The 12,601-nt window shown below is 41.6% G+C and overlaps 1 protein-coding gene across 1 annotated transcript in view; it reads right to left on the reverse strand.

The window, feature by feature from the left end:
* EFCAB3 (EF-hand calcium binding domain 3) overlaps positions 1-12,244 on the reverse strand; it is a 34,441-nt gene extending 22,197 nt beyond the window's left edge. Inside the window, exons 1-2 of the mRNA XM_066255321.1 lie at positions 12,162-12,244; positions 5,231-5,307 (exon numbers count right to left, since the gene is read on the reverse strand). Of these exons, the coding sequence (XP_066111418.1) occupies positions 5,231-5,307; positions 12,162-12,235 (151 nt within the window). The 5' untranslated portion in view covers positions 12,236-12,244. The remainder of the gene's footprint in view (positions 1-5,230; positions 5,308-12,161) is intronic.
* Positions 12,245-12,601: the final 357 nt, after the last annotated feature.

A 12,601-nucleotide genomic window follows, 5' to 3' on the forward strand; every position in this document is an offset into this window, starting at 1 on the left:
TAATTTCCTTTTTTAGGTGCCAGAATCCCATCCAGGATACCTTATTACGTTTAGACATCATGTCTCTTTTTTTTTTTTTTTTTTTAATTTTTGAATTTTCTTTTCTGTTTTTCTTCCTCCTTTTCCCCCCTTTACTTCTCCCTCTTTCTTTTTGTTTCTTTTTTTAACACTATGAGTACATATTCTTTTTTTTGTTGTTGTTTTTTACAGGGACAGAGAGAGAGTCAGAGAGAGGGATAGATAGGGATAGACAGACAGGAATGGAGAGAGATGAGAAGCATCAATTATCAGTTTTTCGCTGCGACACCTTAGTTGTTCATTGATTGCCTTCTCATATGTGCCTTGACCGCGGGCCTCAGCAGACCGAGTAACTCCTTGCTAGAGCCAGCGACCTTGAGTCCAAGCTGGTGAGCTTTTTGTCCAGGCCAGATGAGCCCGCGCTCAAGCTGGCGACCTCGGGGTATTGAACCTGGGTCCTTCTGCATCCCAGTCCGACACTCTATCCACTGCGCCACTGCCTGGTCAGGCATAGACATCATGTCTCTTTAGCTTCTCTATAACACTTTATCAGACTTCCTTTTTTTTGATGACCTTGATAATTTTGAGGAGTATTGTTCAGGTATTCTATAGCAGTGGTCCCCAACTTTTTTTGGGCCACAGACCGGTTTAATGTCAGAAAATATTTTCACGGGCCCTGGCCGGTTGGCTCAGCGGTAGAGCGTCAGCCTGACGTGCGGGGGACCCGGGTTCGATTCCCAGCCAGGGCACATAGGAGAAGCGCCCATTTGCTTCTCCACCCACCCCTCCTTCCTCTCTGTCTCTCTCTTCCCCTCCCACAGCCAGGGCTCCATTGGAGCAAAGATGGCCCGGGCGCTGGGGATGGCTCCTTGGCCTCTGCCCCAGGCGCTAGAGTGGCTCTGGTAGTGGCAGAGCGACGCCCCAGAGGGGCAGAGCATCACCCCCTGGTGGGCGAGCCGGGTGGATCCCAGTAGGGCGCATGCGGGAGTCTGACTGTCTCTCCCCGTTTCCAGCTTCAGAAAAATACAAAAAAAAAAAAAAAAAAAAGAAAAAGAAAATATTTTCATGGACCGGCCTTTAGGGTGGGACGGATAAACGTATCACATCACCGAGACAAGCATCAAGAGTGAGTCTTAGACCAAGGGTCCCCAAACTTTTTACACAGGGGGCCAGTTCACTGTCCCTCAGACCATTGGAGGGCTGGACTATAAAAAGAACTATGAACAAATTCCTATGCACACTGCACATATCTTATTTTAAAGTAAAAAAAAACAGGAACAAATACAGTATTTAAAATAAAAGACAAGTAAATTTAAATCAACAAACTGACCAGTATTTCAATGGGAACTATGGGCCTGCTTTTGGCTAATGAGATGGTCAATGTCCGGTTCCATATTTGTCACTGCTAGCTGTAACAAGTGATATGATGCGCTTCCGGAGCCTTAATGTATACGTCCCGCGTCCCCAGAAGTAGTACTGTAAGTAAGCAATGCTGCGGCTCTGCCACATACAGTACTCCAGGAGCACAGGATGCACCCTGTGCTCCTCTCACTGACCACCAATGAAAGAGGTGCCCCTTCCAGAAGTGAGGCAGAAGGGCCCGAAAAATGGCCTCAGGGGGCCGTATGTGGCCCGCGGGCCGTAGTTGGGGACCCCTGTCTTAGATGGATGTAACAGAGGGAATCTGGTCATTTTAAAAAAATAAAACATTGTTAAGACTTAAATATATAAATAAAATGGAAATAATGTAAGTTATTTATTCTTTCTCTGCAGACCGGTACCAAATGGCCCACGGACTGGTACCGATCCGCGGCCCGGAGGTTGGGGACCACTGTTCTATATAGACATCCCTCAGTTTGGGTTTCTCTGATGTTTTTCTCATGGTTCATCTGAGATTATGGACTTTTTTCTCTTTTTGAGATTATGGACTTTTGGAAGGAAGATCTCAGAAGTGAAGTATCATTCTCATCATTATATTAAGTTTAAATACTATCGCATATGTTAACCTTGATTAGCTGGCCTAGGTAGTGTTTGTCCTGGGTACCCTTAAAACAAGCAACAACGTATATTAATGTACTTTTGAAATCTTAAAGTTAATCCATAAACTATTATTATTATTATTATTTTTTTTCATTTTTCTGAAGCTAGAAACGGGGAGAGACAGTCAGACAGACTCCCGCATGCGCCCGACCATGATTCACCCGGCACGCCCACCAGGGGCGATGCTCTGCCCACCAGGTACGATGCTCTGCCCATCCTGGGTGTCGCCATATTGCGACCAGAGCCACTCTAGCGCCTGAGGCAGAGGCCACAGAGCCATCCCCAGCGCCCGGGCCATCTTTGCTCCAATGGAGCCTTGGCTGTGGGAGGGGAAGAGAGAGACAGAGAGGAAAGCGCGGCGGAGGGGTGGAGAAGCAAATGGGCGCTTCTCCTGTGTGCCCTGGCCGGGAATCGAACCCGGGTCCTCCGCATGCTAGGCCGACGCTCTACCGCTGAGCCAACCGGCCAGGGCCATAAACTATTATTATTAAGATATTAAGCTCGGTTTACAATAAAAAATATAATTTTGATTTTGACAATCTTTTGTGATTTCTAAACTAGCTTTTCCCCAGCAATAAAGGTGATTCTTTGATTCCTTTCTGTCTCCTGTGGGGGTGAGGGGCATGAAGCATTAGCCGTACCAGAACACAAACACAGCCATGCTTGACTTTTTTTTAACTTTTCTAGTATGTCACTCTTTTCTCTGGGCATTTGCAGATTCACTCTTTCTGCTCAAAATACTACCCTCTGTGCTCTTTGACTGTTTTACCTCTCATTCATTTTAAAATTACCTCTCATTATTCAGACTTCTCTGGGACTCCCCTCTTATCCTCACAAGACTAAGTTAGGAGAATTCTTAGAAACTTCTTTAACACTCAATACTTCCCCTATTATAATTTGTGTCATATTGTAATTTAACTGTTACAATCAACAAATCCTGGCTTGTCTTCCCTGTGAGACTTCCGATCAGGGCAGAGACAAAGTCTGACTTCTTGTCTTTTCCATGCTTAGTACACAATTGGTTTTAAATAAATCTTTATTGTTTGGATTAATGAACTGTGCCCACTATAAATCTTTTTTTTTTTTTTTTTTGTATTTTTCCGAAGTTGGAAACGGGGAGGCAGTCAGACAGACTCCCGCATGCGCCTGACTGGGATCCACTTGGCATGCCCACCAGGGGGCGATGCTCTGCCCATCTTGGGGCTTCGCTCTGCCGCAATCAGAGCCATTTTAGCACCTGAGGCAGAGGCCACAGAGCAATCCTCAGCGCCCAGGCAAACTTTGCTCCAATGGAGCCTTGGCTGCGGGAGGGGAAGAGAGAGACAGAGAGAAAGGAGAGAGGGAGCCTGACCAAGCAGTGGCACAGTGGATAGAGCATCGGACTGGGATGCGGAAGAGCCAGGTTCGAGACTCCGAGGTCACCAACTTGAGCGCGAGCTCATCTGGGTTGAGCAAAAAAAAAAAGCTCACCAGCTCGGACCTAAGGTCCCTAAGCAAGGGGTCACTCGGTCTGCTGAAGGCCCACGGTCAAGGCACATATGAGAAAGCAATCAATGAACAACTAAGGTGTCGCAACAAGAAACTGATGATTGATGCTTCTCATCTCTCTCCATTCCTGTCTATTTGTCCCTGTCTATCCCTCTCTCTGACTCTCTCTCTGTCCCTGTAAAAAAATAAATAAATAAATAAATAAAAAGGAGAGAGGGAGGGGTGGAGAAGCAGAAGGGTGCTTCTCCTGTGTGCCCTGGCTGGGAATCGAACCCGGGACTCCTGCACACCAGGCTGATGCTCTACCACTGAGCCAACCGGCTAGGGCCTATAAATCATTTTTTAAAATGTTTTTTAAATTAAATTTAATGCAGTGACAGTGATAAATCAGGGTACATATGTTGAGAGAAAACATCTCCAGATTATTTTGACATTTGATTATGCTGTATACCCCTCACCCAAAGTCAAATTGTCTTCCGTCTATAAATCATTTTTTATCATATCTTTTTCTATGAGAAATCCTGGGACTTTAGTTGTGTTTATACTGTTTATTACTTGATTTCTGCTTGACATTGCTTTTGTTCTTTTTTACACCCACATGTTCTTCTTTATTTTATTTTTTTTATGATTTTTTTTTTTTTTACAGAGACAGAGAGAGAGTCAGAGACAGACAGGAACAGAGAGATGAGAAGCATCAATCATTAGTTTTTTGTTGCATGTTGCAACACCTTAGTTGTTTATTGATTGCTTTCTCACATGTGCCTTGACCACGGGCCTTCAGCATATGGAGCAACCTCCTGCTCGAGCCAGCGACCTTGGGTCAAAGTTGGTGAGCTTTGCTCAAACCAGATGAGCCCGTGCTCAAGCTGGCCATCTTGGGGTCTCGAACCTGGGCCCTCCGCATCCGAGTCCGACGCTCTATCCACTGCGCCACCACCTGGTCAGGCACGTTCTTCTTTAAATAAAAACATTTGGCCAAGTATGCAGTGACAGAAAGTGGTATGACTTTGGGTGATGGACACAAAATGCAATGAAGGGTTCACATGCTTTGGAGACGTACACCTGAAACCTATGTGTTCATATGGACCAATGTCACTTATTAAATTTAATTTCTAAATAAAAAAATATTTGGCCAGTATTATCTTTTTTTTTTTTTATACTGACAGAGAGAGAGTCAGAGAGAGGGATAGATAGGAACAGATAGGAACAGAGAGAGATGAGAAGCATCAATCATCAGTTTTTTGTTGCGACACCTTAGTTGTTCATTGATTGCTTTCTCATAATGTGCCTTGACCGTGGGGCTGCAGCAGACCAAGTAACCCCTTGCTCAAGCCAGTGACGTTGGGTCCAAGCTGGTGAGCTTTTTGCTTAAACCAGATGAGCCCACGCTCAAGCTGGCGACCTCAGGGTCTTGAACCTGGGTCCTCCGCATCCTAGTCCGTTGCTCTATCCACTGTGCCACCGCCCCGTCAGGCAGTATTATCTTAATTCAAGGAAAATGTTTATTTGAAAGTAATCACCTTTCCTTTCTACAAATTAGACATTGCATTGAAGTTGTTTTTTTTCTCTCTCTCAAATAACAGAGTATTGTAGACAACCCCTGAAATCCTTTCTCTCTTATGAATGATCAGATGTATTAGAAGACTTTTGTTTATGTTTTCATTTGGGGGATGATTCTCATTACCTTGCATTTGTGAAGCATTCAACTTCCTTTCTTTGTGCCCTAATTTGCATGGGAGAGATCCTGGTAAATCTTTATCCCTGAGAAAAAATATGAAAAGATTTAATACAGATTTGAATCCAGCAAATATTCATTTGTTCCATTCATCAGTTTTTGCTGACTGGGATGACTATAAGCATCGCGATATATCCAAAGTCATACTACCTAAGGGACCTGTTACTGTCACTTGCCAGTAGCTACAGGATGGACAGTGAGAAAATGTTGGTCACTGAAGTCCACCTTCGCTGCCTTATACTTACTTGCTCATCACACCCTGTAAAAAAAAAATCTGATTCCTCTCATTTTACAAAAGAGGAAACTAAGGCTCAGAGGGATTAATAAACTTGTCCCAAGTAACACAGATAATAAGTGAAGTCCTGGGAGTCAAGCCCAGGTTTATCTAACTCCAAAGCTCAAGAATGTAAGACCTACACTACTTCTATTGTTAGAAATTTAAGTTGTTTCCTCTGACTTTTCAGTGAGCAAAGCAGCCTCGCCAAGACTCTCTCCTGTTGCTTCTTCTATCCTAAACCCTTCGTTGTTTCACTGTCCCTAGCTTGCTTGCTTGCTTGCTTGCTTGCTTGATTTATTTATTTATTTATTTTTACAGGGACAAAGAGAGAGTCAGACAGAGGGATAGACAGGGACAGACAGACAGGAACGAAGAGAGATGAGAAGCATCAATCATTAGTTTTTCGTTGCGACACCTCAGTTGTTCATTGATTGCTTTCTCATATATGCCTTGACTGCGGACCTTCAGCAGACCAAGTAACCTCTTGCTGGAGCCAGCGACCTTGGGTCCAAGCTGGTGAGCTTTTTGCTCAAACCAGATGAGCCCGTGCTCAAGCTGGCGACCTTGGGGTATTGAACCTGGGTTCTCTGCATCCCAGTCCAACGCTCTATCCACTGCTCCACCGTTTGGTCAGGCACACTGTCCCTAGCTTTAATAAACAGAACCTCAAAATAAAAAAAAAAAGAAATATAAATGGTTTCATTGTTTTACTAGTATCTTTTTTTTGTGTTAAGATTTTATTTATTGGTTTTTGAGAGAGAAGAGGGAGAGGAGGGTAATGAGAAGTATTGACTCATAGTTCCTTCACTTTAGTTGTTCATTGCTTGCTTGTCATATGTGCCTTGACTGGGCAAGCCCAGGGTTTTGAACCAGCAACCTCAGCATCTCAGGTTGACATTCTATCCACTGCACCACCACAGGTCAGGCATTTTTCAAATTTTTAACTAGTTAAGTCTTATGGTGAATATCCATATAGAAAAATTTTGTATCCATGCTTATTTTATGACTTTAATTGCCAAATTATATTTTACCAGCATATGAGAGACATAGAGGTATATCAGTCTCTCTCTCTCTCTCTCTTTATAGATAGATAGATAGATACATAGATAGATATTTTATATAAATCTGCAGTATTTTTTAGTTTAGGAACATAAAGATGTATTATGAAAAAATAGGTTTGTTTATACTATGGTAATTTCAAAATAAACATACTAATAATAATCATAACTTTATACATTAATTTTATTTAAAATATTTAGCTTTGATACAAATAGAACTAAAAGTTTTTAAAATATGGAATTTCTGCCTGACCGGGCGGTGGCGCAGTGGATAGAGCGTTGGACTGGGATGCGGAGGACCCAGGTTCGAGACTCCGAGGTCGCAAGCTTGAGCACGGGCTCATTTGGTTTGAGCAAAGCTCACCAGCTTGGAACCAGGGTCGCTAGCTTGAGCAAGGGGTTACTCGGTCTGCTGTGGCCCCATGGTCAAGGCACATATGAGAAAGCAATCAATGAACAACTAAGGTGTCGCAATGAAAAACTAATGATTTATGCTTCTCATTTCTCTCCATTCCTGTCTGTCTGTCCCTATCTATCCCTCTCTCTGACTCTCTCTCTGTCACTGTAAAAAACAAAAACAAAAACAAAAGATAAAGAAATTAAAATGTGGAACTTCTTAGTTTTTGTGTTTACAAGAAGCAGTTTAAAAAGTGAAACTAAAAGAAATATTAAACATGGTAGTTAAATAAAAAACAATTATGGTTTATGCATTTAGTATTCTCTATACTAGCTAGTAGATTCAACTTATTTTCAAAGAGAGACCTAGGAGAGAAGGAGAAAATTAGGTCTCATAATGCAGCATTTTCACCTTTTTTGACATGGAATTTTATTTAATTAGTTTATTTTCTCAGTTTTTACTAACATTGATTTCTTCTTCTGGTGTTTCCTTTCTCTTACCTATTTGAACTAAAAACTCAAGTTTGCCTTTATTTGGAAAGGTTATTTGATAGCTGTATTTCTAAATACAAATTAAAAGTTTTTGCATTATGTCAAAGATGCAGTTGATGGAAAAATATTAAGTTCTCAAGAAGCAAGAGGAAAATTAAAGGCCAGTCAGTATAAAGTTTTTTTTCCCTATAACTTTGTTTCAATTTTGTCAGCTTATTTTGTTCATTAGATTCCACATGTAAGTGAAATCATATGGTATTTGTTTTTCTCTGACTGACTTATTTCTCTTAGCACAATACTCTCTAGGTTCATCCATGCTGTCGCAAAACATAAGATTTCCTTCTTTTTTATGGCTCAGTAGTATTCCAGTGTGTAAATGTACCACAGCTTTTTTATCTACTCATCTATTGTTGGGCACATGGGCTGCTTCCAAATCTTGGCTATTATAAAAAACACTGCAATGAACATAGGGGTGCATATATTCTTTGAATTAGTGTTTCAGGATTCTTGGGATATATTCCCAGAACTGGAATTGGGTCATAACGCAGTTCCATTTTTGTTTTTGAGGTAACTCCATAATGCTTTCCACAGTGGCTGCACCAATCTGCATTCCCACCATCAGTGCACAAAGGTAACCTTTCCTCCACATCCTCACCAACACTTGTTTGTTGATTTATTGATAATAGCCATTCTGACAGATATGAGGTGATATTTCACTGTAGTTTTAATTTGCCTTTCTCTGATGATTAGTGACATTGAGCATCTTTTCATATGTCTGGTGGTTATCTGTATGTCCTTTGAAGAAGTGTCTATTCAGGTCTTTTGTCTATCTTTTTTTTTTTTTTTTTTACAGAGACAGAGAGAGAGTCAGAGAGAGGGATAGACAGGGACAGACAGACAGGAACAGAGAGAGATGAGAAGCATCAATCATTAGTTTTTCATTGTGTGTTGCAACACCTTAGTTGTTCATTGATTGCTTTCTCATATGTGCCTTGACCGCGGGCCTTCAGCAGACCAAGTAACCCCTTGCTGGGGCCAGCGACCTTGGGTTCAAGCTGGTGGGATCTTGCTCAAACCAGATGAGCCCGTGCTCAAGCTGGCGACCTCGGGGTCTTGAACCTGGGTCCTCTGCATCCCAGTCCGACACTCTATCCACTGCGCCACCGCCTGGTCAGGCTTTTGTCTATCTTTTAATTGGATTGTTTGGGTATTTTTCGGTGTTGAGTTGGATAAGTTTTGGTTTATTTATTTGTTTGTTTGTTTTTGAGAGGGAGAGAGAGAGAGAGAGATGGAGAAACAGACAGACAAGAAGGGAGAGAGGAGAAGCATCAACTTGTAGTTGTGGCACTTTAGTTGTTCATTGATTGCATTCTTGTATAAATTCTTTACAAGTTTTGGAGTTTAACCCCTTATCAGATGTACTGTTGGTGAATATGTTCTCCCATTCAGTGGGTTGTCTTTTCATTTTGATGATGGTTTCCTTTGCTGTGCAAAACTTTTTTTTTATTTTTTATTTTATTTTATTTTATTTATTTTTTATTTCTGAAGCTGGAAACGGGGAGAGACAGTCAGACAGACTCCCGCATGCGCCCGACCGGGATCCACCCGGCACGCCCACCAGGGGCGACGCTCTGCCCACCAGGGGGCGATGCTCTGCCCCTCCGGGGCGTCGCTCTGCCGCGACCAGAGCCACTCTAGAGCGACCAGAGCCACTCTAGCACCTGGGGCAGAGATAAAGCATCAACCTGGCACACTGAGGTAATGGGTTCAATCCCTGGTCAGGGAACAAATGAGAAGCAATCAATGAGTGTGCACCTGAATTGTACAACTAAGTAGAACAATGAGTTGAAACAATTATTAAAAAAGAAAAAGATTATTTGAGGCTATTCGGGGTCTTTTGTAGTTCCATATAAGTTTTTGGAATATTTGTTCTACTTCTGTGAAATATGCCACTGGTATCTAGATAGGAATTGCATTGACTCTATAGATTGCTTTGGGTAATATGGATTTTTTGTTGTTCTATTTTTCCTAAGTTAGAAGCAGGGAGGCAGTCAGACTCCCACATGCGCTCAAATGGGATCCACCCAGCATGCCCACCAGGGGGTGATACTCTGCCCATCTGGGGAGTTGCTCTGTTGCAACCAGAGCCATTCTAGTGCCTGAGGCAGAGGCCATGGAGCTGTCCTCAGCACCTGGGCCAACTTTGCTCCAATGGAGCCTTGGCTGTGGGAGGGGAAGAGAGAGATAGAGAGGAAGGAGAGGGGGAAGGGTGGAGAAGCAGATGGGCACTTCTAGTATGGACATTTTTAAAATGTCAATTCTTCCTGCCCATAAACATAGTATTACTTCCACTTAGCTCTGTCTTCTTCAATTTTTTCTGTGTCTTATAATTTTCTGAGTACCAGTCTTTTACCTCTTCATTTAAATTTATTCTTAGACTTTTTTTTTTGATGCAGTTGTAAATGGGGTTGTTTTCTTAGTTTATTATTGGTGTATGTAAATGCAACTGATTTCTAGATATTTATTTTGTATCCTGCTACTTTACTGAATCCATTTATCAGTCTTAACAGTCTTTTGTTGGAATCTTTAGGTTCTCTATTTAAAGTATCATGTCATCTGCAAATAATGACAGTTTTACCTCTTCCTTTCCAATTTGAATATCTTTTATTTCTTCTTCTTGTCTGATTGCTGTGACTAGGAATTGTAGGGGGGGTTGTTTGTTTTTGATTTTGCTACATTAAAAAAAGGATAGTGTTGGCAGAATTTCAGCATTATCTTGGATCAAACATGGAAAATAGTGTTATTATTTTATAATATTTTAAAAGTTTGGAGAACCTTAGATTTGGAACAAACTCAATCTAGCCTCTCATCTTATATAGGAATTCAATTTATAGTCTTTGCTTGACTACTTTTAGTGACAAGGAAGTCAGTACTTTAAAAGAGTTTGTTATGCAGGGTAATGAGATCAACGGATTTGGCTCCATAAGGTTATATTACCTACATCCCTCTAAAAAAGTAATATATTCCTGTAGCAATGGCATAGTCAAGGATACTAGGAGAAATACTCTCAAGTGGCAAAGAAAATGCATAATTGTGAAAGAGGAGAGAGGCTTTTCTTCTATGATCAGACAAAGTATAGATCAGGCTTTAACTTTCAGTCATTAGTGATGACTGTTTATTGGAATTTGTTGTTATCAGACTAAGAAAAAGCTGTAGTGTCATAGGCAAGCCTCCTGGCCTAATTTAATTTTTTTTTAATTTATTCATTTTAGAGAAGAGAGAGAGAGAGAGAAAGGGAGGAAGAACAGGAGCTTCAACTCCCATATGTGCCTTAGACCAGTTAAATGCAGGGTTTTGAACCAGCGACCTCAGTGTTCCAGGTCAATGCTTTATCCACTGCGCCACCACAGGTCAGGTCCTCCTAGCCTAATTTTAGTCCAAGCTTAGTCATCACTAATTTACTATTTCATTTTTTTTCTTTATTTTTGTTTGATGTTGTCCGTTGTCCTGCCACAGCTGTCTGCATGACAGTCTATATAGTACTGCTCTTCCCACCCTGTACCCCACCACCATATTAAACTACATTTCATTTTACTGGCCATATTTGAGCTACAGATTTTTCTCTATATTCTAACTTGCTTAGGAGTTTAGGTCTTCTTATTTTTTCTTTTTTAGTGAGAGAGAGAGAGTGAGGGACAGACAGACAGGAAAAGAGAGAGATGAGAAACATCAATTCTTCATTGGGGCACCTTACTTATTCATTGATTGTTTTCTCATATGTGCCTTAACCGGGGACTCCAGCTGAGCCAGTGACCCCTTGCTCAAGCCAGTGACCTTAGGCTCAAGCCAGCGACCTTGGGCTTCAAGCCAGCAACCTTTGGGCTCAAGCCAGTGACCCAGTGCTCAAGTGAGCCCGTATTCAAGCTGACATATGTCTTCTTAAATTTGTTGTCTTTTAAACTGGCACTCAAAATATTTTAATGTATAACTGACAACTTCTTAAGCCCTCTAGGGTATTCTGTCCCCTCACACAAAAATATGGAAGAACAGGAGGGAGAACTCTTTTCCTCTCAATCAAAAAGGCTATGTATATTTTTCTTTTCATAAAAATCTTTATCTTCAATTCAGATGTTTGTTTTATAACTAAATTTATCACAGAGTAGGTATTTAAAGAGCATTCTAAGTTGTTTCATCATAGCCTTTATGGGTATTTAAGATATTCATCACTTTAATATATATATATATATTTTGTATTTTTCTGAAGTTGGAAACGGGGAGGCAGTCAGACTCCTGCATGCGCCCGACCGGGATCCACCCGGCATGTCCACCAGGGGGCGATGCTCTGCCCATCTGGGGCATTGCTCTGTTGCAACCAGAGCCATTCTAGCGACTGAGGCAGAGGCCATAGAGCCATCCTCAGCGCCCGGGCCAACTTTGCTCCAATGGAGCCTTGGCTGTGGGAGGGGAAGAGAGAGACAGAGAGGAAGGAGAGGGGGAGGAGTGGAGAAGCAGATGGGCACTTCTCCTGTGTGCCCTGACCGGGAATTGAACCTGGGACTCCTATATGCCAGGCCGACGCTCTATCACTGAGCCGACCGGCCAAGGCAATAATTCTTTATCTTTATATATTTATCACCTTCATATATTCATTACTTACCTCTTGCCATGGGAGCTGGGTACTTTTGTCAGAGGATTCAGCTTAAATTTTGGCTTACTATCAGAAACTTCCATGTGGCCAGTAACTCTGTCTGAAATTCAGAAGGTACAATTAAGGATCACAGGTTAATTTTTCTATATTCTTTTGTGACCTTCCCAGCCCCTAAACTGGAGTTTAAAGTCCAGGGCCTGAAGGAATGGCAATAGGTATAAATTCAAGTTAGAGGTTTGTACAAAGTTGAAAAAGGGGGGGGAACTCCTTTTTCTATTCTAAGATCTCTGAACAAAATTTCTTGCCATTGCCATTGTTCCTTCTTTAAATAGTGTCATTCTAATCCTATATAAAGATAAATAACACTATGTGACAAAGATAAAGCATCCTGGGAATATGTGGGAAAAATTATTTAAGTAAAATTTTATTTTTGAAATCAGTAGAACATT

Source organism: Saccopteryx bilineata, chromosome 2 (assembly GCF_036850765.1).
Source record: "Saccopteryx bilineata isolate mSacBil1 chromosome 2, mSacBil1_pri_phased_curated, whole genome shotgun sequence".
Lineage (NCBI taxonomy): Eukaryota > Metazoa > Chordata > Mammalia > Chiroptera > Emballonuridae > Saccopteryx > Saccopteryx bilineata.